The sequence below is a fragment of the Pteropus alecto genome, unplaced genomic scaffold (assembly GCF_000325575.1).
Source record: "Pteropus alecto unplaced genomic scaffold, ASM32557v1 scaffold81, whole genome shotgun sequence".
Taxonomy (NCBI): Eukaryota; Metazoa; Chordata; class Mammalia; order Chiroptera; family Pteropodidae; genus Pteropus; species Pteropus alecto.
In genome coordinates, this window is record NW_006433378.1 from 7193240 (window position 1) to 7219907 (window position 26668).

Consider the following 26668-nt stretch of genomic DNA (forward strand, 5'->3'; position numbering starts at 1 on the left):
GATTGATGAGAAACTGTAAAGTTTGCTGCCAGAGTATAAGCATTTCCAAATTTACTTTATTAGAATTCTTTGTATTAACTGAGTAAAATGATATATATAGAACGTAACTCATAACACTAAAATTTTATTTTTATTCAATTTATTGGGGTGACATTGGTTAATAAAATTATATAGGTTTCAAGTGTACAATTCTATAATACATCATCTGTATATTGCACTGAGTGTTCACCAGCCAAAGTCAAATCTCCTTCCGTCACCATATGTTTGACCCCCTTCACTCTTTTCTACCTCTCCACCTCCTTTCCCTCTGGTAACCACTAAACTGTTGTCTGTGTCTATGAGTTTTTGTTTGTTGCTTTCAGTTTTGTATACCACATGAGTGAAATCATATGGTTCTCAACTTTTTCCGTCCAAATTATTTCGCTTAGCATATTCTTAAGATCCATCTATGTTGTCACAAATGGCAGTATTTCATCTTTTCTCATGGCTAAGTAATATTCCATTGTATACACGTACCACATTGTCTCTCTATCCAATTATCTATCGAAGGACATTTCAGTTGTCTCTGTGTATTGACCACTGTAAATAATGCTGTAATTAACATACGGGTATATGTTTTTAAAAATAAACGTTTTTAAATTTGGGGGGAGGTAGATACCCAGAGAGTGATTGCTGGATTACATGGTAATTCTATTCTTAATTTTTTTTTGAGGAACTTCCATACTGTTTTCCATAGTGACTGTACCAATTTACATTCCCACCAGCAATATATGAAAGGGTTCCCTTTTCCCCATGACCTTTCTGACACTTGTTATTGTCTTGTTGATGATAGCCATTCTAACAGGTATGAGGTGGTCTCTCATTGTGGTTCTGATTTCCATTTCGCTAATAGCTAGTGAAGTTGAACATCTCTCCATGTGTCTGTTGGCTGTTGGTATGTCTTCTTGAGAGAAGTGTCTGTTCAGGTCCTCTATTCATTTTTTAAATGGATTTTTTTGTTGCTGTTGAGTTGTATGAGTTCTTTATATATTTTGGATATTAGCCTGCAATCGGAGGTATTCTTTGCAAATAACAATCTTCTCCCATTCAGTTGATTGCCTCTTTGCTTTGTTGATGGTTTCTTCTGCTGTGCAAAGCTTTTCAGTTTGCCTTTACTTTTTTGTCTTTACTTCCCTTGCTTTTGAGGTCAAATTCATAAAATTCTAAGACCACGGTCCATGAGGTTATAACTCATGTTTTCGTCTATGCATTTTATTGTTTTAGGTCTTATATTTAGGTCTTTGATCCATTTTGAGTTAATTTTTGTGTATGGTGACAAACAGTTTAGTTTCATTCTTTTGCATGTGGCTTTCCAATTTTCCCAGCACCCTTTACTGAAGAGGCTTTTCTTGTCTCCATTGTATGCTTTTGGCTCCATTGTCAAAAATTATTTGTCCATATATAAGTGGGTTTGTTTCTGGGTTCTCGATTCTGTTCCATTGGTCTGTGTGTCTGTTTTTCTGCCAATACCATACTGTTTTGATTACTGTTGCTTTGTAGTATAATTTGAAGTCAGGGAGTCTGATACCTCTAGCCTTGTTCTTTTTTCTATTGCTTTGGCTATTTGGGGTCTTTTGTGGTTCCATACAAATCTGGTTTTTTGCTCTATTTCTTTAAAAAGTGTCGTTGAGATTTTGACAGGAATTGCATTAAATCTGTATATTGCTTTGGGTAATATGGCCATTTTAACTATGTTGATTCTTTTAATCCATGAACACAGACTATCTTTCCATTTCTTTGTGTCTTCTTCAACTTATTTTAATAAGGTATTATAGGTTTCAGTGTACAGGTCTTTCACATCCTTTGTTAAGTTTATTCCTAGTACTTTATTCTTTTTTGTTGCAAATGCAAAGGAATATTTTTTTCCATTTTTTTCTGGTTTTTCATTGTTGGCATATAGGAATGCAATGGATTTTTGTACACTGATATTGTACCCTGCAACTTTACTGTATTTGTTTATTGTTTCTCATAGTTTTTTGGCAGAGTCTTTAGCGTTTTCTATATAAAGAATCATGTCTGCAAAAAGTGACAATCTGACTTCTTGATTTCCAATTTGGATGTCTTTTATTTCTTTCTCTTGCCTGATTACTCTGAGTAAGACTTCCAATACCATACTGAATAACAACATTAAAACTTTTTAAAGCTTTTTAAATCTTATCTCTGTCAAGTGTACATTGATGACAGTTTTCTGAAAAGCAATTTGGAAAAAAGTAAAATTTTTAACTATGTATGCTGAAATATTTACCTGGAACTGACTTCGTAATAATGCAAGAGTATAGATGAAACAAGAGTGCTTATTTACTAAAATCATTAAACCTGGGTAAGAGGTACGTTGTGTTCATTTTAATCTAGTCTCTATATAATGTTTTGGATATTCTTTTTTAAAAAAAAAAGCTTTAAAAATGTGTCTGTACCCTAGAAATCCACTTGGAGGAAGCATATACAATGTGGTCCCATTTTTAAATATTTTGTGTAAAAGTGAAAGAATGTTTGTGTACATGTATGAAAACAAAAGTATGGACTGTTATACACCCAAATATTAACAGAGGTTTTATCTGAGTGACAGAACTACAGGTGATCTTAACTTTGTTTCTTTATACTCTTCAATATATTGTAAATGTTTCAATAAACATTTTTGGAGTTTTTTCCCCTTCCAAGTTGTAAAGTTTGCACATAAAAAAGAGCTTAATTCAGTCCCTTAGGCACTGTGTAACCCTTTATAGCCCTCTTCCCTTTCTATTTATGCAAAAAAAATAAATGCAGACCTCACAACACTTCTGCTGAGTAATGAAATAGCAACAATCACAACCACTACAGAGGAGGATTTAACAAAAGGGACCAACCACAGGCCAGAATTACTCAGATTACAAATATGAAGGTTTTAATCATATAAGTATTGAACAATGGAGAAGAATCAAATCGCAGAAAGAAGTAGAAGTTTACAGAATATATTAGTGCAAGAAATGCTAAAACTTTTTCCTTTCAGACCTTTGCCTTTAGTCTTAATGTACACGTACACACACAGACACACACACACACACACACGAATTCCCCTTTAAGGAATATACCTAAGATCCTTTAATCTTAAACTATTTTCTTGTAAAGAATAAAGGGTTTTTGAAAGACTACTACGTTATTATGTAAATTTCTCAGATTCAGTCCTATGATCACCTTCACATATTTTCCAAATCCAAATATAGCCTCTTTCTTTCTTTCTTTTTTTTTAATTACAGGCATAGTTCTCATTTTGCATGATTCTGGTATGCATGAATTTCAATTACCATGGTGTATACCAAGGTTTAGTTAACAAGACCAGTCCTGAAGAACATGGCTCAAATTTCAGTTACCATATATTAACTGTGAGTACATAAAATACAAACTTCAATGCCAGTTCTTCAATCCACAAATCATCACATAAAAGACAGATGAGCATCACAATCAGTGACCAATCATGTCCCTTCTTTCAAAGTCTGTTGGTGTTTGGGCATTGACAATCAACAGACAAGAGTGCAGCTGTTGCCTCCTTGACACCCAGTGATAAAGCCACATGATATTCTACACATATGGATAATCCAAAAAGAGAACTTACCAATGAAGATGAAAGTGCAGCAAAGAAATGAAAAGTCATGCGCTGGAAGTGAAATTCGAATCCAGTGTAAATGAAGTTACAGAAGAAATAGTTGGCCATGGCAAATGTTGACACTGCTGTGGTTTGAGCGCCTTTAGATGTGCAGGCAGAGGAACTTAGCAAATGGGAACTTATCAACATCAATGAAGAAAGTCACTGTGATGAAAAGAATGAAAAGGCTGTCCCAGAGGAAGTGAATCCAGAAAAATACTTCAAATTTTAGAGAAACTACTGGAGATATTTCATGACATTCGAAGTGCAAAGAATAAAATATTGAAAGCCATCAAGTCATAGAAAAGATGTGAAGGGAAACACTGTTTAAACTACTTGTGATACATTTTTACAAAGAAATAAAACAAGTTTCAATGTTTCTAATGCTTTAAGTTATCCTATACTAAATAGTAGTTTTACTATTTTATTTCTCTATACTTTTATAATTAATTGTAAGTTATTGTTTTAATAAAATTTTTAAAGGTCATGAAACCATAATTTTTCCACTGATTATTAAAATTCTTTTGCAGTTTCAGCTTAAATGATCATTTTTACAGTTGTTTTGCTATTGTGCAGTGAGAACTATTTCTTTAAATCAACTAATTTTTACTTAAACAAATTTATTTTAAAAGAAAATTCTTTACTGTTTTCTTAGCAATTTTAAAAAGTGTTCATATTATATGAGAGGTCATCGAGGAAACACTGTGAATTCTTCCTTTACTTCTACCTCAGCTATCAAATTGCCTATTCGGCACAAAGCTTCAACAAGAAAGCAAAACGTCACTAATAATAAAATCAAAAGTTCCTTTCCCTCAAAACTTTCAATCTATTTACTTTTACTTCACATAGAGTTGTAAAGTTCGATAACTAGGACTTCCAAACCTTCAACAGATGAGAAAAAATACCCTAATGAGAAAAGAAGTTAGCTGTTAGTAACATCAATAGTAGAGACAAATGAAATTTAACATCACAAGACACAAAAATCTCTTCTTGTTATAAAATCTATTAAAAAGTAAAGACAAACCCTAAAGGTTTAAGGTTAATATCCAACTGACTGGAGGTCATCAAAATAAAGTAAATGATATTCATAAAGATATCTTCTAAGATATCAAGACAACAATATTAAGGAAAAACTAAACCATATTCAGCCTCCTATTTAAGAATAAGGCAAAAGAATCTGGCAGATTCAGCGAAGATAGAGATAGCATCATTTTTGGATCTTCCTGAATCCCCACACATATCACTGAATGACCAGACAGCAAAACCAAAACCCAAGACATTTACCATGTCATTTAATAAATGACAAGTAATCCTCCTAATAACCTCAAAATATAAGCTGATGGGAACAAACTACCAGTCACAAACCCTGGTATTATAGCATCTGTGTAGGAAGCAACCTGGCCTCATTAGGAACTTGAGAACAAGTGAATTCCAAAATTACAAATGAGTACCAGCTAGAAAGTACAAGGGCCAACTGGAGAACAGCAGCTGCACTGGGAGGAGGTGTGCCTACGCCACGGTGCACAGGTGGAAAAAGGCTCAAGGTAAGTCTAAAGGGAGTATAAGAGTTTAATTCTCATGAACCTTCAAAACTAACAGTCCAGGGCTTCCTTCCAGGACAGGGCTCACAATGAGAAGCAACTGCTGGGAGCAGAATCAAAATTAAGTAGGACAAGGAAGAAGGAAAAGAGAAGGGCGGAAGGGGTGGGATCAGAGTCAGGAATCCTCAGAAAACAAGCTGCCACGTTAACAGAAGGGGATGCTTATAAAGTTATGTTATCTGAACCAAGATTCTTTCTAAATATTCAGGAAAATTAAATTCACATTAAAAAGAAATAGGGGTACATAAGTTAAATCCCATACAAAGTTATAAATAGTAAAAAAAAGAGGGAATAAGAAATAGAATAACATCTCCGCAAGAGAGCAAGACAGAAAGACGTACTCAACAGATCAAAAGTAGAATGCCCTATATCCAAATGAGCTAAAAGATATTTAGAAAATTATATGAAAGAATATGAATCAAAATTAGACTACGAACCCAGAATAACCAATCTTAAGACATAATCTTAACAAAATTGTTGGACTTAAAAAAAAAAAACTTTGAATAGTTTGGATAAAAAGTGCATATAACTTACAATTCACTCAACTATATATTTGTTGTGTGAAGTTATCTGTGTTTTATTTTACAATAGAAAGATTTCTTAAAGCAAAAGAAGGGAACTAACATTTAGTTTTGCACCTATTATTTCAGGTGCTTTATTCATTCTTAACAATATGTATTTCTATTTTATAGATGAAAATAAGAATCAGATAAAAAATCATGTTATTTGCCTGGGAACATACTGGCAAAAGCAAGACTAAAATACAGGTCTTTCCAAACCCCAAAACAATTGGAAGGAAAGTGGGTAAACAAACATATTTTTAGAAGGCTACCTTCAAAGTTATTTTATTTTTAATATTTTGGTACTAAAAAGATAGAAGCTTTATTACTTTAGAAAGTTTGCTTATGTGAGTGAAATAATGTTCTGATGTCTGAGAATGTGTTACTGTACTATATAAATTATTTTGGAAATTGAATTTCAAAAATATAAAACTTGGGTAGTTAATCTTCAAAAAGGCCTTTCACTTTAGAAGCTTTTAATTGTCAAAAGGAAATTAAAAGTTTTAAGATTAAAAGAGATTTTAAAAACACCTTCCGCACAGACATTTTAGTGATCTGAGGTACTCAATTACCCAGAATAATCCTTTCATTACCAAAAGGCTACTGAAAGTTTGACCATATTTACCTATCTAAACTTACCACACCCTAAATAAACCCTGGAAAAACAGTATATTTTCTTCACAAAATTATCCACCACCTCAGGTACTTTAGAAATGTCAACTTCACAGAAGGTTTTCCATAAGAGACCAACCATCTCATACCCAATGTTAAATAAAGTTTGAACCTACCACTACAGAGTTAAACGCAAGAGTTAAGACCCTAGCTCTTGTCTTTATATGCTTGGTCTACCCTCCTCTTTTATTTTGAAAAATTTTAAACCTATAGAAAAAGTTGAAAGTATAGTAAAATGAACAACACCGCCCTCCACCTAAATTCAGCATTAGTAACATTTTGCCACATTTGCTTCTTTCTTTCTCTATATACTCCCCCACTCTTCAAACTACAAGAAAGCAAGCTGTAGGTACTTCATTCTCCAAAAATCTTCTCAGCATGCACCTCTTACAAACAGGAATATTCTCCTACATAATTACAATACCATTATTACACTCAAGAAATTTAACACTGATAGTATCCACAAACAAATTTCCCAAAATATTACATATAATGTCCTTTATGGCTTTTTAAAAAAATTCCAGAATCCTATCAAACCATACACAATGTTGTGTCATTGTCTCCTTTAATCTAGAACTATTTACTTTACCTTTTTATGGTCTTTCATGATGTTGACATTTTTTAAAAGTTCAGACTACCTTTTTGTTGAATGTCCTAAACCAGGATTTGTTTGTTGCCTTATGATTAGATTCTAGAAATAATTTTCGGCAACAATTTTACATTGGTTATGTTATCATGCTTCCTCCTGACGTGATAACAATAAGGACAAAATGTTCATTTGTTCTACTACTAGTAATACTGACTTTAATCACTTGGTTAACATGCCTGTGTGCTTAAAAGGAAAAAATCTGTTTCAAGTCCTTTCCCTGCTTAAAACCCTCTAGTAACTTCCCCTTATAATAAAGTTCAATACAGTCCAAAATAATTTTCAAACCCTATGAGGCCTTGGCCTACTTTTTAGCCTAAACTGCTCTTTAAACTCTCCATGGTCCCAGGAGTGGTATGCTGTCCTCCTGCAGACAAATCCTAGCAAGGATTAATCAATCTTAAACATGCCAAATGAAAAAAGTCAGACATCTCTGAAATCACACTGTATTTTAAGTTTTCCATTAGCTCAATGATACCACTGTCATTGCCGTGGTCACAGTTATGTACAATTTGCCATAAAATCCCTTAAGAGAAAGCGATTCCCAGAGCACCTCAGGAAATTTCTCTTAGCGCAGAAAAATGACCTGAGGGTTCAGGCAAAGAAATACAGGTGAGCTTGGTTAAAAGTCATCTAGAATAGACATGTTAGAGTTTTATGTAAACTCATCATCTACGTCATTCCTCTAAGTATTTCATGAACAGTTGAGTACGATCTCCGAAAAGTGTAGTGGATCGTTTTTCCTAGTTGTATGTGATTGGACAAGCGCAACCGCTTAACATTCAGTCGCCAAAACACTGAAAAACCATTTGACAGACTGAGTTCTGGTTATTACCTGAAAAACTTCCATTGACATCTTCTGGTAAGATCAAGGAAGTGCTAGCATCAAAACTTGCAGAATGAATTGTCAATGGCATAGAAAAAAATCCCAAAAGTAACTGAGCACTCTCAAGAAATGCTGAACCACCAAAATTCTTGATGGCATAGAAGATATATGAGAAAAAAAAGACCTGGACAACTAACTCAAATCAAAAGGTAATTTAGAAGAGTCAGACTGAGCATGGAGATTTAGAAATATCAAAACTAATTTATTTCATACATATACAAAGATAATCTTTATCTGCGAATAAGTGGTATATGATTCTAAAAAAAAGGTCTAAGTCTTATATATAAAAATTCTGGGTGTAATTATTAAATATAGGTGATAGTTATACAGTTGTTCATTTTATGTAACAAATGTATAACATGCCTTTAGGAAATGGTGTTATACTTGAGACAAATCTAGAAGTCATGATATAACCGTTGATGCATTAATATACAACACTAGATATACATTGAGTTGTATAAGCAATGCTTACCAAACAGCAATTGTTTCATGTTGCCTAAATTATAATCACTAACTTCTGCTGCATTTGTCTTACAATTTCAATACATTTGTAGATATTAGACACTGTAAAAAATTTTGAGCATTCAATTTATCTGAGTTCATTCTTCTCTATCTCCTTCAATCTGAACATGCAACCTATTGGGTTCTATTGGAATTCCTTCCATTTAAATTACTGTTGTTCTCAGTGTTCAATAAGTTTGGGAAATACAAGCCCCTAGTGACATACAGTGTTGTCTTAGCCTTTTATTTTAGTTTATTAATGACTTCATACATGGAGAAAATGCTTTCCCTATAGAGATGCTAAGCTAGTAGGTATTCATCACTCCTACTTTGTTTCTACACAATAAATGGGACCAAACCACCACGATCTCTATATCATTTCTAACTTATTTTTCTCCTCTACTAAATCAATTTGTACTTCTAATTAGAACTTCATATATATTGTTTTGAATAACTGTGTCTCTTAAGTCTTCAAAGTCATTCCAAATTCTCTTCTACCCTTATCTATAAATAAGGTGCCAACAGCTCCTTTCAAGTTCAAGTGGGCACTACTCCCTGAGCATAATGAACAGTTTGAATGTACTATCTAAATCAATGAATTAAAAAAGTAGTTTAGCTTGGACTCAGATATTCCTTTTAGCACCCACTTAAAGACAGCCAGAGCGCCCCAAACAGAAGCCCTAACCATGGAAAGGGCTGAGGAATTCCATCTTCTCAGGTAAAGTAAATACAGTTATGCAAACACCAGGTAAAAAGATAAAACCACAACCCTGTATTATCTTTCTCTTCTAACTTGAGGGAAAATAAAAACTTAATCCAGTGTATCAATTTCTAATCCCAATATTTAAACCTTTTGAAGTAAATAATTATTTTCTCCTTGGATAACATTTATATTAAAAGAGGTCTTACCAGAAAGTTATGGCTATGTTATCTGGTTGACAAACTACACTTATGCAGCCAGTTCTAAATTAAATAAATAAGAAAATTTGGCACTGTTGGCTAAATTAAAGTATACTACTCTTTACATCATGATTTTTAAATCTTTAAAAGTTTTATTAGTTTTTCCATTCAATGGTGAGCATTAGCAAACTGAGAAACAAGGTTATCTATAGGTAAATCTAAACCGCTATCGATCTGCCCAAATCAACCTGCTTATTTCTAAAAGTTGTCACTGTACACATCTAAACATGCAGTAACGACTGTTGTCATACTATTAAAACACTGGAGGGAAAAGTTCTGAACTATGTTCAGTCTGATTATCTCTTCAGTCACCTCACAGGTTTTTTTCTTTATGTTGACCTTTAGTTTCCCAACTGAACTCTGCATTCTTACTGTGACTGAGATCTATCATTTTTAACAGAAAATATTTCTTTTGAAAGTGACATCAATTGTGCACATGTGTGTAGCTTGTTAACATGAAAAAGGACCAAAGATTCTTTGCAAAGAAGCAAACAAACAAATAATACAGATTTATCTCCACATTTCAAGGCCTCACTTCATCTCGCCACACTATCTCAGTACACTAAAGATGACTTCAAGATGACATTCTTCATGCAGCGATGAAAGATAATCAAAGAGCTATCTCTTCCTAAATATACTACTGAGTTTGTGAACAATCAATTTTGCCTCATATAATCACTACTCCTAAAATACTTTTAAGTAATTTTAGCTTAGAAAAGACCTATATTCTTTTCCTTTTCTTTATTTTTTAAATAGGGAACACTTTATGAATTTGTGTGTCATCCTTACACAGGGGCCATGCTAATCTTTCCTGTATCATTTCAATTCTAGTACATGTGCTACTGAAGGCAAGAATTATACATTTTTTTCTTAAGGAAAAAAAATTGTAAAGTTTAAGCAATAGAACATAACAATTTCACAGGTATTAGCACACAGTCTATTTTTCAAAATGCTACTATTATACTTAATAAACCCAGTCGCCTTTCTACACATGACCCTTTCTTTTGTAGCAACTATATGTTGTTGCAAATAATAATGAAATAAAACTTGAAAAGACTATTAAAAAAAATTAGTGAAGCTAATGGGAAGGCATGCATTTTGCCTTTCCAGCAGGAACCCTACCACAAGTAACCATCCGTTAAGGAGAGAAAATTCTTTATTATAAAAGAATTCCAGAAATAATAGAACTAGAATATCGCCATTTTGCAATCCCTAATAAAATAATGAATCTAAGCTACTGTGGTTCACAGAAGGACCAGTACCAGTCTGCAAACTGTTCATAATCTAAAAAACAAAGGTATGTAAATTTTACATAAGCATTCATAAATGTGTATAAGTTGATAGAGTAATTTTATTTCTGTTGACTCTACAATAAAATTTGGGAGCTTTGATTTTTCTTTTTGTTTTAGATTTTTAAAAATGTAATTGGTCTAAAAAATTATTGTAGTTTACAAAATAGCAGTCATTAGTAGAATAAAATCTGTAAAAAAAAAATTTTAACTGAATTTTTACTGCAGATCTGTGAGAAGCCCTGAACTAGGGCACTGGCTATTAAAATTGTCGCATGACACACCGATGAGAAACTTGATAATGGACGGGTAAGTTGGCAACACCAAAATCTACTGACCAATGTTAACATTCAAACATAGAGACTAGAAGTACATAACTTACTCTGAGGCACTAAGTAAACATATGAAGAACACTAGACCATGTGTTTATAACTGTTGAGCCACATGATAGGGATGTTATACTATTTGCTCTACTTGTGCATATGTTTTTAATTTTCCATATGTAACAGACTATGTTATTGGCCCTAATTCTTCACTATTCCCTATACACATGCCTTCTGTCATGTGACTTTGCAGTTTGTCCTGGTATAAGCAGAATATATTTCTTCACTCCTAATACTTGGCTCAACCACGAGACTTGCTTTGGCAAATACAATGAGGGCAGAAGTGATAGTATGCCAAGGCTTAAGCCATCTCAGTGATTCCACTTGCCTCCTGTGCTTCTGCCATCATTCTGCAAGTACCATGAGCCTACTAGTTCCAAGAGAAGGATGAGAGCCATGGAGCTCAGCAATGCTGAACTGACCCACAAATTCATAACCAAGAAATTATGATCACATGTCTTTATGAAAAAAGTGTTTCTAATATCACCTAAGTGAAGTTTTTTTTTAAAGTGGTCTAATACCAAAGAATCCATGTGCAGGTTCTGAATTAATAGCATGTTATGATTCTGCTTTCCCTAGCCATAGATAACAGAAATATATAAGAATGTAGGGCAAAATTATACAAACTGGCTATGATCATGCTTAGTTCTATGATCTTATTTTTAAGACACATTACAGTGATTCTTTAGCTTTAGAGATTAAAATATAAATGCATACTTACCCCCTTCTTAAGGGGTAACTAATGAAGGAAAGAGAAACTAGAGGCATTATTAATTACCTCTAGAGAGCTAGGCCAGGTGAGCCCAAGATGTGCTACACTGGACAGGTTAATGCACCTCACAAACAGAAGTTTCCTTATAAAATACCTAAAAATAGCCTTATATGAAATACTGCATGAATAAGAAGGTTGCATTTTTTTAAAAACTCAACTTTGTTAGATCCGCAGCATTTCCAATTCTCTTTATTTTTCAGCTTTATTGTCAAATTAATTTTATATATGAAATTCAGATTGCTACTATCAAACAGTTTCATTTCTACTGGTACATGTTTTTATGTTTATAAAGCCAATCTAAAAGTAGCCTGTTTGCCCACAAAGCACACAGTATTGCCCTTAAAATACAGCTGAACAAAGTACTTTTTAAAATATCCATAAGGGTTATTGTAAAATTATAAGATATTATAATACAATTTTTTAAGTGTTGTACTATAACAAGATTTATCTCTTGCAGGCACTGAGTAGCCTATTATTACAGCCTAAACATTCCAAGCTGTAGGAAATGGAACAATACCAAAACCTATTAGGGGCTTTCCTCTGATCAAGCAATTCCACTCCTAGGTATTTATCTAAGAGAAATGAAAACCTCAGCCCACAAAAACTAGAAACAATCCAAATGGCCATCAACATATGAATGGATAAATAAGTTCCACTATATCCATAAAGTGAAATACTGTGCAAAAACAAAAATGGAACAAACTAATGATACACGCAAAAACATGGATAAATCTCAAAAACATTATGCTGAAAGAAGACAATCATTGCACAATTCCATTTATATAAAGTTCAAAAACAGACAAAACTAATGTACGGATATAGAAAGCAAAACAGTGGTTGTTATTGGAGAAATAGAGAAATTAACTGCCAAGGAGCATGAAGGAACTTTAAGAGTGATAGCAATGTTCTATATCTTGATTAGGGTAGTGGTTACATGGGTATATACATTTGTCAAAACTCAAATAATACACTTAAAGTTTATCTGTGCACTTCACTACATGGACATTTCACCTCAGTAAAAACAAGCAAAACAAAACATCTATTAGACCTTTTTCAAGCTACCATTTCTCTCCACAAACTGAGAGACAATGCTACAATAAACACTTCAGGGACATTGGGTGGTCAAGCTATGCCATGCTGTCAATAACAAAGCCAATACTCATTAAAATCTAAAAGCCACTCTGTTACAAAATCAAAAATCTTATCAGGTTTTTTTGATAGATTTAATCTATCTGCTTAAGTGGATAAATTAATCATCTATTAAAAGTTTATACTTTTATCCCTAAAAATTTTCAGACTAACTCAAGCTATATCTACTCAAAGTATACCGATTACCGTCAAAAGAGTTATCAGTCTAACGCTGTATTATGCCTTATTTCACCTAATCAGATGTTGAATTTGGAAGCAACATCTTACAGTTCATTACAATAATATGAAAAGAGTCCACCAAAATGTAAGGTATCACACAAAATACTGGTCACATAAAGCAAGTATAGGAAAAAGTGAAAGGTATCCCAACTCATTCTATGAAGCCAGTACTGTCCTGATACCAAAACCAAAAAGTCACTAGAAAACTACAAGCCATTATCACTTATGAATATAGATGCAAAACTCCAAAAAACTGTTAAGAAACCAAATCCAGCAACATATAACTCTCATCCATGACCAAATGAGATTTATTCCAGGAATGTAAGTTTAATTTAACATCCAAAAACCAATTAATCTAATAATATACTATATCAGTAAAGGACAAAGACCGTATGATCACCTGAATATATGAAGAAAAAGCACTTGTCAAAATCCAACATCTTTTCATAATAAAAACACCCAATAAACTTGGAACAGGAGGGAACTCCTCAACCTGATAAATGGCATCTGTAAAAAAAAAAAAATGAAAAAGAAAAAGAAGAAAACCCCACAGCTTTCATCATTAATGGCAAAAGACTAAATGCTTTCCTCCTAAGATCAGAAACAAGGATTTCTGCTCTTGCCACTTCTATTCAAAATTGTAGTAGAGCTATTAGCTAGGGCAATTAAGCAAGAAATGAAATAAAAAGCATCAGAATGGAAAAGAAAAAATATCTCTATTTGCAAATGACATGATCTTATATAAAGAAAATGCTAAGGCTTCCACTAAAATATTAGTAAGTAGATAAATAAGTTTAGTAAGGTTCCAAGATACAAGATAAATATACAAAACTTAATTGTGTCTCTATACACTTGCAATAAACTATGCTAATATGTAATTAAGATAATTCCATCTACAATAGCATCGAAAAGAATAAAACAGTTTAACTAAGGAAGTACAAAACTTATACTTGAAAGCTATGTAACACTGTTGAAAGACTAAAGACTTAAATAGGAAAACATCCTAAATAGGTCAGAAAACTTAATATTAAGATAGTACTACTCCCTACATTGATCCACAGGTTCGACACAATCTCTATCAAAATCCTAGCTGGCTTCTTGGCAGAAATTGATTAGCTTATCCTAAAATTCACACAGAAATTCACAGGGCCCAGAATAGCCAAAACAAACTTGGGGGCGGGGGGAGAGGATTCTCACGTCCCAATTTCAAAACTTACTACACAAAGCTACAAAATCAAGACAATGTAATAATGGCATAAAGATATATAGATAAATAGAACAGAATTGAAGAGTCTAAAAATAGTCAACTGATTTCCTGCAAGGGTGCCAAGATCATTCAAGAAGGAAAGAATAGTCTTTTCAAAAAAATGGTACGAAGACACCTGGATAGCTACAAACAAAAGAATAATGCTGGTATTTTACCTATAGCATATACCAAAATTAGCTCCAAATGGATCAAAGGCCTAAATATAAAAGCTAAAACTATAAAACTTTTAGAAGAAAACAAGCAATTATACAAATCTTCATTATCTTGAATTAGGAAACATTTCTTAGATGATGCAAAAAACACAAGTGACAAAAGAAAAACCTGAACTGCATCAAAATTAAAAGCTTTCATGCATCTTCAGATATCATTAAGAAAGTGAAAAAACCCACCCACAGAATAGCAGAAGATATCCCCAAATCCTATCTCATAAGAGGCTTGTCACTAGAATGAAGAACTTTATAACTTAATAAAAAGACAAATAACCCACCTTCAAAATGGGCAAAAGATATGAATATACTTCTCCAAATAAAATATATGAATGGCCAATGAGCACATGAAAAGACGCTCGACATCTGTAATTAAATAAATGCAAATCGAAACCACAATGAGATACCATTTCATATCCTATGATGGCTTATAATAATCAAAACAAGTGTTGGCAAAGATGTGAAGAAACTGGAATCTCATACACTGTGCTGACAGAAATGTAAAATACTGCAGTCACTTTGGAAAACAAGTCTGTTTTCCAGTTCATCAAGAGGTTAAACACAGAACCACTACATGACCCAGCAACTCCCTAAGTATACACCCAAGGAAAGTGAAAACTTATGTCTGCCCAAAAACTTATGCAGGAATATTCACAGCAACATTATCTATACTATCCAAAGAATATAAACAACCCAATGTGCATTAACTGATGAATGGATAAAAGGTGATATTATCCATACAATGGAATATTATTCGGCAATAAAAATAAGGTACTTAACACATGCTATAAGATGGATGAACTCTTAAAGTATGCTAAGTAAAAGAAACCTACAAAAGACTTCATGTTGTAAGATTGTGTCATATAAAATGTCCAAACTAAGCAAATCAACAGAGACAGTAGACAGATAAGAAGTTGCCTGGGTTGGGAAAGACAGCTGGGCAGAAATGAGGACTGACTGCTAAATGTACAGGATTTCTTTTGGAGGGGATAAGGATGTTCTAAAATGACTGTGGTGGTGGTTGTACAAATCTGTGAATATACTAAGAACCACTGAATTGTGCCCTTTAAGTGAGCACGTTTTATGTACTTCAATAAAGCTATTATAAAAATAAGTAGTTAAGAAAAGTGAATAGTAGAATCCAGGTGGTACGCACAGATGTAGACTAAAATTTAATCTGTTTGAAATGTTCATAAAATGTGGAATGGGGGGAATCATAGCATAAAAAAGTTTCAGTATTACCAGTAATATATCAAAACAATGTTATATCTGCAAGTATTTTTATTCATCTAAAGCTTCCCATATTAGGGATTGTTCATCCAAAATGTGTCCAAAAGCAGAATTTCAGAATTCTGGAGTCCTAGATTTACATTCGTAATGAAATTCACAAGATAAAAATTACTAAAACTAGTTCTCCAAATTAAAGACAAGGTGAGGGTGATTTAAATGTACACAGATCTCCAAGAGTTTGAGAGATAAAAAGGATTCTGTTCTCCAGGTGACAAAGAGGAGTAACTACCAGAATTTTACACATTCTGGAAGCTTTAAAGGTTTGGGAAATATCCTCTGCAAATTTTATGGCAGATTATAGCAGATTATTTTTCCTTTTGGTTAGTTTCAATATTGCTGGTTCTCAACTTTTAGAAAATAAGTAATTTGACAATTTTTAAGAATTTTAGAATAACTCTCTTAGCATAGTTACTAACTTAGAAAAATTATTCTAATGTATACATATTAGGCTGGAATTTTAGCCAAATTTTAACTACATGTCACTAGAGAAATCAAGATCCAAAATCAGGATACTATGCGCTCTGTAGTTGGAGTGACCATACAACCCTGTTTTCTGAGGACTATTGTAATTCATACCTGTTATTCCTATCCCATTCAGCTTAAAATGTCTCATATTTTTCATTTTTAAACATATTATGAATAACTGCATTAAACTAAGACAGGATGGGTTTGTTATACTTCACTTTATACTTACACTTTCTGCCATGACTTTGTCTAGCATTGTGTAGAGTGCAGGAGCAGTGAATAGATTTTTCACTTTAACTTCTGGTTCAATCTGAAAGCCAATCGCTAATAGCCCATCTCCTTTTCCTGAAAAAACGAACTATACCTACGTATAGACCACTAGAGGTAGCTACCTCTATCCAGTCTTGGATGCTGATGGGAGAAATGTTTAAAGCTGCTGCCCCTGCCAGCCACTTGGCGCACCTCCCAATTGTGCCACAGCCATTCCTCAGCATGCAAGATGCTCAAAACCTCCAGGCCACCATCGGCTGGGTAAGCGGGAAATGGAAGGTGTTTGTGAAATACATGCAGGAAAGAGACACCATGTGTTTCTGTGCATACTGTACAAAGAGACTAATCTACACACCCATGCTACAGGAGTTTTGCCATTTAATTATCATATTGAGTAAATCCACAATTATTTATAATGTTTGGTAACATTTTATTTTACAGCAATGAGAAATTTCTATTATTTTTAGCACTTCTTTTTATGATCAAGTGCCCCAGTTTAGACGAAGAGACTATATAGTCACACTACTATAACGAAACACCTTATTCCTTAACACATTATAATAGACTATAATTGGGAATGTGTAGCCATAACTACATAAAACAACTCCTGGGTCCTCAAAACCATGAACCCAAAGCCATGGTAAGAGTCCACCAACAAGCAAACCAATTAATATCAAACTATTATTAAAGCTATTTTTTGAACCACTGTGATTCTTGAGCAAATACAGAAACATCTCTATTTCACAATAAGCATGAAAAAAGGAATATTCTATACAACCCAAAATTATATATGCTACACAGATTCAAAATTCTGTGAAACAATTAATTTTTTTAATTCACAAAGTGTTTCATGTTTCAGAAGTCTGAATTAACCCTGAGGATTTCATTCATTCTAAGCATCTTAAGAGTTTAGGTTAGGTTAGGTTTAGTCATGAAAACAGTGTAAGCAACATAACAAAGGAAACTTTTATCGTTAGGGATAGCAAATAATCATTCACTATTTCAAACAGCATCTTTTGAAATACAATTCATTAAATAGCCTTAATAAAATATCAAACATATTTGAACAAGTACAGGACAAGTCTCTATATATTTTTTTAATTCTTAAAAAACAATTATTTTCCTTAAGTGACAAGTTGGCCCATGCTGAAGGCAAGGTCATCTGAGGTTCCTGGAAGAATTTCAAAACCTTCCAAGTCTAAGAACAGAAAACAATAAAAACCATTCCTTTTGTCTATAATAGCTCTTCCAGTCTAAATGAATATCTTAACAGAACAAAATCTGAAGCGGAAAAGAAAAAAAAAACACCTATTTTTGACCTTTAAAAAGAATGTTATGGGGTTATCATAAAAGGATAGTTTAATTCTCAATGCATCCCATCTTTCCATTCAATTCAAAAACTTAAATTTAAAACACCAAATTTAAATTTCTAACAAAGCAATAAGTATTTATAAGATAACCTTAATCCAAGTATGAAATACTCTAGTCAACATCTTAAGTGAAGGTGGTGGGGCAAGTCTCACCTCTACTACAACCGAAAGAGTCTGAGGCTTAAATAGGGCCAAAAAGTGGGAAACTTGACAAGTGGCCCGAAGAACATTACTCTGATAATCCTGTCTTAATAAAACCGTAAAAAAGTTATGTCTAATACTTGACATTCATATAATATTCATCTACAACACTGAATAGCTATAAAAAAATTTTAAAGAATAGCTGACTGCCTATGCTCTTGTTTATGTTAAATAAGATCTTAAGCAAATAACATCAGATCAGCTCCTTAACTAAGGAAACAAAAATCTCTGCCTTGGATGGTTAGCCAAAACAGGGCTGAAGAAAAAGAAAAACTAGGTTCTAGTCCCAGCTACGTCTTTTTCAGTATAAGAAGCTAGAATACATAAAGGTCTTTTCCAGTTCTAAAATGATACTTTGTAGATAAAACAGTCCAAAAACTTTTACAGATTTTAGGTCTCTCCCGAATTTCTATCATGCAGAAAAAAAGTCATTTTAGAAAACCGTGATAAAAATTGAAATGTACCAGAACAAAATCAGCTTTCTTCTCTTTAATTTATAAACTAGGATTTACACACAACTGTCAGAGGCACAAAAGATGCACCAAGTAAGCTTGAATTTCACTCTAGAGGGAAAGGTGGTTCAGTGGTAAGCTACGAAAAATAGATGCCTACTCAGATTTCCAGGTGGATGTCTTAGGAATATCTTATTTCACCTACTTTATCATGCACACTCCCCATACTTCAACATCTGTTTACCTGAAATGTTTCCTATCATCAATGACATATGGTTTAATTGCAGGCGGGTTTTTTTTCCCTTAGGAGTACATGAAATAATAACAGATTTGATAAAATACATTATTTCTCTGTACTTCTCTTGAAAATACTTCCCATTCGGTCCACATCTAATTGTCAGTACAGTCAAAAACTTTTTTTAAAAAAAGAACAACTCTTGATTATGCTATAAAATATAAACGACCCTGAAATAAAAATAAACTAATCGACAATTCAACTGAGTCTCAAACATATCAAACTGATTGAGAGCCTCTAAAATTCAAGTGGAAAAAAAACAAACAAAAAAATACCAGCTAGGAAATAACTCATTTCCTCTACCAAGACAAAGCTGAATCTTTCCAATAAGCTAGCTGTAAGGCTCAAAATTAAAAAGAAAAATGTTTAGCAAGTTAGCAGGAAAGAGCCATACACTGAGGTTTACATTCTCAGGTTTGAGTGTCTCCATTTACTTATCTAATCCTGAGAAAAAGCTCCAAGTAGTCTTAGCATCAGTTGCCTCTGTTTAAGAGTATGTCAGCTACCTTACAATCTTCACTCACTTGTTCAACAAATACTTTTTGAATGTTTACTAGATACTAAGCAAGCACTCACGAAGAGCACCCACTAAGATGTGCCACTTAGGCACCACCTTTGTTAAGGGAATACTACCTGACTTACACCACCAATTCCCATCTGACGTTTAAAATTCCACACACCTGAATGAAATTTAATGAAGTAATTTCTTAAAGCAAAGCCCTCAATAGCAAATAGGAGGTACACCTTGCTCAAGTAAATCGCAATTCAAAATCGTGCCGTTTCCCGCTGACAAATTGACTTTGTGAGGGTCTATGAGAACTCCAGGCCAACGAAAATTGGAACAGAGAAATGAAAGCGAAGATGCTCACAATTCAGAAGCGAGACGAAAGACGGTCTAAAGAAAAAGTGAGCTGGAGGTGACGAGAACCGCCGCAGCGGCCCAAACGTGCTCTCCCCACTCCGCACATCAACTTAGATACTTTTCCAGCACCCCGGGACTCCCGAGTCCCCAGCCCTCCTGCATGGTGGCAGCGGCTAGCGTCGGGGACAGGGCTCCCACTGCGGGAGCCGGTACCGCCGCAAACGAGCAGATAAAATAAGGAGCGACCTGGATGGGAGCGGGGTTGGAAACCCTCCTTCCATCAGAGGATGGGGGAGGGGAACGGAGTGAGCGACCCTCGGGCCACCAGCCCTGACCCCGGGCGGGGGCGGGCTGCAGTCACGCGGCCTCGCCAAGGGCCAGCCCAGCCGCCGCGGACCCCCAGGCCAGCGTGGGGGAACCCCGCGGGCTTCCCCGAGGGCTAGAAACGGGGTGGCGGGAAGACGAGAGGATGGCCCAGCTCGATCCGCGCACGCGAGGCCTCGACCCTGCCTTGACTTCGGCGGGTCCGCGGAAGCTCCACCAAAGGCCCCCAGCCTCCAGAGGTGACGGGGTGAGGGCTAAGTCCGCCCTCCCGCCGCCAAAACCCCCCCATCGCCTCCCTACCCCCACCCACGAGCCGCGCTCCGGGGGCTCTGCGCTCCACGGCGGCGCGGGGGAGGCCAGGACCAGCGCCGCGGCCGCAGGGAACTGACGCCTTCCCCGACGCCCAGAGCTTGGCGGGCTCAGGAACCCCGACACGCAGACAAAATCAACAAAGCACCTGCCGCTCCCGAGGAGAAAACATGCCACAGGCCCGGCCCGTGGCTCTCCGACACGCCGCTGCTGGGGCCGCAGGGTTCGGCTGGCGGGCTGGGGAAGGGGGCGGGGGAGGCTCCGCGCGGTGGCCCCCGGGCCCGGGGCCTCGCCTCCGTCCGAAGGCGGTGACACAGGGACCCCCGCGCCAGAGACTGACCTTGGAGTCTCCGTTGCACAGAGCCATCGGGGTCGGGGCTGCGGTGGCCAGAGTGTGCGACGGGGCGGGAGAGGGCCGGCGGGGTCGACGCCACGGGCCGAGGGGGAGGCCTGGCTGAGGAACGGGAGAGCGCGAAGAGCAGCCGGCCGCCTGCGAAGCGCCGAATCCAGCGGCGGCGGCGAAGCGCGGGCCCCAGCGCCGCGGGAGAGACCAGCAGCGCACACGCTGCCACCGCCTCCTGCTTCCGCCCCGGCCGGCCACTGGGAGGAGCCAAAGCCCGTTCGGCAAGACAGCGGGGCCGCGGACACCCCCCCACCACACACACACACACACACAAACACACACACTGACGGCTGCCGAACAGCCCGCTTCAGGAGGTGGGGCTTTCCGCGTCCGTTCCCTCCTCCCGGTCCACCCAGCCGCCGAGGCCCGCTCCCGGCAGAAGAAACCCGCCCGAGTCCCCGGCCTGCCCGCCCACGGGAGGAGGGGCCTGCGGCTCCCGGCCTCGCCCCCTATCCCCGCCCCCGGCTCCGCGCGTCCCGCCCCGACACCCGGCCGCGGGCCCCAGGAGGAGCCGTGGGTGGAGCGCGCCTCACCCCCGCCGCTAAGGCCAGCCTGGGAAGAAGACCCAAGCTGCAGTCGCCTTGCAGTTCGTCCGCTCGCCTGCAGCTTCCGTCCACTGTGGGACTGGCGGCGCGGAGTTGGCTACTTTAGAGCTGAGGGCCTCCCTCGGAGAACGCAGCCCATGGCACAGCCTCAGGTTTAGGGACGTGCGGGGAGGCCAAGGCTACTTGGAAGAGTTTCGTGGCAGCGTGTCAAGGGATGTCAAAATGAGACTTGATCACTGGTCCTGCCAAAGTTATACAGCGGATGCAGAATTTCCAAAAGAAAAAATTGGGGGGGCGACAATCTGGTGGGAAACTGGACCAAAGGGCTGGTCATGAAGCTCAGTTTGCACAACAAACTGTTTTTATTGGGACTGCAGTCCTTTCAGCTACTCCTTGGCACCCGTCAAGATGAGATATTACATTGAATTTGGTCACGTGAGGGCCTACATGGCGTTGGGGAATAAATAAAAACACTTGGAACCACTTACAGTTAACAAAGCCTTTTAACAAATACTCAGTTGTTATAATACAGCCAAATTTGCTTAGCTCATGCTGTGTCAGGCTCTAGTCCAGGTATTAAAGAGCCAAAGTGAGAAACTTTGACTTCCCAAAACTCATTTTGTTTAACCAATTTCATGCAAGTAGTGAGGTAGGATTGATATTCGTACCCACTTTTTACTAATGAAGGAATTGAGGCTTAGTGACATAATATGCCTCTGCTCTCCGTATAGATAAGGGGCACCTGTTTTGGGAAATGATAGTTCGACAGTAAAATATTTACAGGAACAAAAGGCCCAAGGCTCTAGTGGGCCTTTTGACTCAAAGAAAGCATTTCACTTACCCTATTTTGAGCTGAAAAATAGATACTTGAACTTTGTAAAGCCATGGATACTGGGTTCTCTTGGTAGATCTGTATGAACAATCCAGAGAACAGTAGTAACCAATAGGAGAGCTTCAACTTGCATCAACATCCACCCAGAATGTAATGGAATGTGATGTACCGCTGGCACTAAGGATTGGCTAAATCCCATCTATATTAGATAATGCCTAGTTTAAATGTATTCTAGTGGTCACTTATGTTTATGGCTAAGAATATCAGCCTGTACCAGAATCCTTATATCTTATGTTCTTCTTCTACAACTTTTGACTGTATTGACCCCCTCCCTTTTTCTTGAAACTGGACTTCTCTTACAATACATCATAGAAGCATCTTTTCACCTCAAGGACTGTTCTTGGTCACCTTTTCTTGCCCCACTTCCTGTATTTATCCTACAGGAGGAGATTTAAGTGTTGGTTTTCTTCAGTATTTCCATTCCTAACCCTCTTCTCATCTTTTCACATGTGTTTCCTTGGGGGCACTTCTTTAAAAATATAGACTTGTTTAAAAATACCCCTAATCGGCTCTATGTCCTGAGCCAATTATGTCTGGAGCTCAGAAGAGAGCTCCAGATCCATATCACTCTACATATCCCCAATTAGATGTTCAATGACATATTGGGCCACAAACTCAACGAGTACAAAACAAAAGTCCCCCAATTTTTGTGGCCAATTTCACTAGCACTGTAATATTAGAAGGAAAACATTCAGTTTCACACATAAGCTGTAGCTTTTTCATAGATGTGCTTTATCAACTTGAGAAAGTTTCCTTATATTCCAGTTTTGCTGAGAATTTTTATCAGGAATGGATACTGTCGAATGTTTTTCTCTATTGAAATTATGTATTTCTATTTTCAGTTTGCTAATGTGGTAAGTTACACTGATCAATTTTAGAATGTTAAACCATCCCTCCATTCCTGGGATAAACTAAAAGTAATCATAATGTATTTTTCCTTTTTAGGTATTGGATTGGATTTGCTAAAATTTTGGTTTCAAAGTTTTGTATTTATGTTCATGAGGAATACCAGTTTGTAGTTTTATTGTAATGTCTTTGACTGGTTTTGGTATCAGGGTAATGCTGGCCTCAAAGAATAAAGTTATGTTTGTGTAGAATTATTATATGTAGAAGAGCTGGTATAGAATTGGTTTTATTTCTCCCTTAAATATTTGGTAGAATTCACCAATGAGGCCCTCTGAACCTGAAGTTTTCATTGTAATTAGGTTTTTTAACTATAAAATCCATTTTTAAAAGTAGACATAGGGCTCTTCAGGTTATCTGTTTTTTCTTGAGTGAGCTTTGGCAATTTGTGTCTTTCAAGGAATTTATCAGTTTCATTTAAGTTGTGAAATTCATAGGCATAATGTTATTCATAATATTCTCTTGTTATCCTTTTAATATCTAGAATCTATAGGGATGTCAACTTTCTCATTCCCGATATTGGTCATTTGTGTTGTCTCTATTTTTTCTCATCAACCTGGCTAGTTGTTTACCAATGTTAAAAAACAGCTTAGTTTTATTTTCTCTGTTGTTTTTCTCCTGTCTATTACAATGATTTCAACTTTGATCTTTATTATATCTTTTCTTCTTCTTGCTTTGTCTTTAATTTTCTCTTTTCCTAGTTTCTTAAGTTGGAATCTGAGATCATTGATTTGAGACCTTTCTTCTTTTGTAATATATGAATTTACACCTATAAATTTCCACCAGAGTCCTGCTTTAGCAATATCCCACAATTTCTTATATATCATTTTTTTTTATTTGATTCTGAATAGTGTCAAATTTTGCTTTTGATTTTTTCTTTGACCTATAGGTTATCTAAAACCGTGGAATTTAGTTTCCAAATATTTGAAGATTTTCCAGAGAGCTTTATATCATTGGTTACTAACTTAATTCTATTGTGGTCAGAGAATATATTTTGTATGACTTGATTCCTTTAAATATCTTGAGATTGGTTTTATGACTTAGAATATAGTTTATCTTGGTGAATGTTCTGCTGCTATTATGTGTAGTGTTCTAAAATGCAAGTAGGTAAAATTGGTTGATAGTATTGTTCAAGACTATTATATTCTTGCTAGTTTTCTTTTCATTTGTTCTATAAGGTATTGAGAGAGGGGTACTAAAATTTCCAACTATAATTGTGATTTTTATCAATTTCTTCTTATAGTTCTATCAGGTTTTGCTTTATGTATTTTGAAGTTCTGTTAATAGGGTCATAAATATTTTAAATTGCTTGTTTTTTTTGGTCTGATCTGTCAACTTCTGTCTTTTAATTGAAGTGTTTAGACAATTTACTTCCCATATGATTATTGATATGGTTAGGTTTATGTATATAAACTGGAGATTCTCAAGGCAGTAGGCTGGGACAATTGAAGGGTTCATCTCTTTTGTTGCCTGTTTCTCAGGTCACTGTCCTTTGATGTGTGATATTTAGTATTTTGAAACCATTCTTTTATATATTTTGTATGAGGTTTTTTTTTGGTTGTTTCAGGCAGACGGGTAAATTCAATACCTGTTACTCCATCTTTGGCAGAAGTGGAAGTCTGGAAACCTATTTTAATGATTAATTGAAGCATCTTAAAGTCTTCCTTTACCTGCCTTATACATACATATTTTTGTTAAGAGTGAAGATTACTGTGAATTCAGAACAACCTAGGCAACATAGAATGCTGATTCTTATAGATGTAATTGTGTGATTTCCGGGACCAACACATTTTTCATGAAACATTTGATAAAATCCATAGAAATTCCCAGATTTGTTGTGTATCATATCATAAAATATTTACTTCAGATATAATCCATGGTCATCTTCAGCTTCAAAATGTTTACTATTTTAAATTTCCCAATAATCAAATAACTCTTAAACTTATGAAAAATATTAGGTATCAACTTAAAATGTGGAAACAAGTACATAGTTTTTCAAAATCGTTTTAGGATGGTATGTGTTTTTTAAAATTTTGAAAACAACTGCTCTAAAATAAAATTTAATCATATATCCCTTCTTAATGGCGTCCCATTGCTCTCAGGATAAACTTCAAACTTCCAGTGTTGCATACTTGGCACATGCAGATTTGGCCAGCCCCTGTTGACTTGTAGCCTGTTCTCTTACCATGGCCCCTTCACTCTACTCCCTAGCTATATTAAACTGCTTTAGTTCCTTAAACATGATATTTTCTCTCTTGCCTTGGGCCTTTTGCACCTAAATATCTTCTGTCTAGATTAGTTCTGTTTCCCTCCCTACAACTCTGAAGTCCTTGGATAGATGTCCCTTGCTCTTTTGTGTTCCCATAACCCTTTTCCTTCGTTAGTGCTCACCACCCTCTACTGTATTTACATGTTTACTTGTCTCTGTCCATGGAAAGCCCTGGAACCAATATAATCCCAGTAGCAATGAGCAAACATAGCACCCAGATACTGATTTCTAAATACCTACCTCCAACAAGAGGAACCAGGCCTTCTTAGAAAAATGACTGATTTTAAGACCGAGGCAAGAACAAGGTGACCAGGAACATCTTTTTGTGCCAGTAAATAAGGAAGTGCTCAGAGAATAATAGGGACATGTCAGAGGGACACAGGATTCAGTTTGAGAGGACTTTTACTGGCCAAATCTTGGACAGTATATCAAAATAAATAGAGATGGTAAACAGATTATATCAACTGATTAAATTAGGAATCCATCTGTTTATAACTACATAAGTAAATGAATGATTAAATGGAGAGAAACCCCTTCCTTATAATAAAATGTCAACTAATAAAGGTCAAAGGGATAATTAAATTAGAAAGTAATCATTTTGCAACCATCACAGAAATGAAAAATTCAGACAAGAAACATCAATGTGTGTTAAAAGACATGAGTGAAATCTAGATAAGAACAGTTTTTATTTACATTGTCTCAAAGCCTCTTCCTACAAAAGAATTATTAATTATTCAAGGAAAAAGAGTAACTTTACACTGGAGAAACCTGAAGACACCTCCTTACTCAAGTGATCAAAGTTAACATCGACAGTAATGGAACAAGTCAACATCATGTGTCATGTGATGAATATAGTGAGCCGAGCACAGTATTACTCAGTGGTGTCTTGCCAAAAATGTGTAATCTAATCATGAGTAAATATCAGACAAACCCAAACAGAGGCACATTCCACAATATAACGGGTTTGTAATTATTTCAGTTTTCTATTGCTTTATAACACCCTAAAACCTAGTGGCTTAAAACAACACTTTTTATTTTACTGCAATTTA

The 26668-nt window shown here is 36.0% G+C and overlaps 1 protein-coding gene and 1 non-coding gene across 3 annotated transcripts in view; both read right to left on the reverse strand.

The window, feature by feature from the left end:
* Positions 1-21362, reverse strand: part of GMPS (guanine monophosphate synthase) — a 56764-nt gene extending 35402 nt beyond the window's left edge. Inside the window, exon 1 of one of the 2 annotated variants that reach the window (XM_006908209.3) lies at positions 20948-21362. In XM_006908209.3, coding sequence (XP_006908271.1) covers positions 20948-20974 — 27 coding nt within the window. In that variant the 5' untranslated portion in view covers positions 20975-21362. The other variant, XM_025044221.1, reaches the window with a different exon arrangement.
* On the reverse strand, positions 10233-10336 carry LOC112476917. The gene has a single exon (XR_003045249.1). It is a non-coding gene; the product is annotated as a U6 spliceosomal RNA (small nuclear RNA).
* Positions 21363-26668: the final 5306 nt, after the last annotated feature.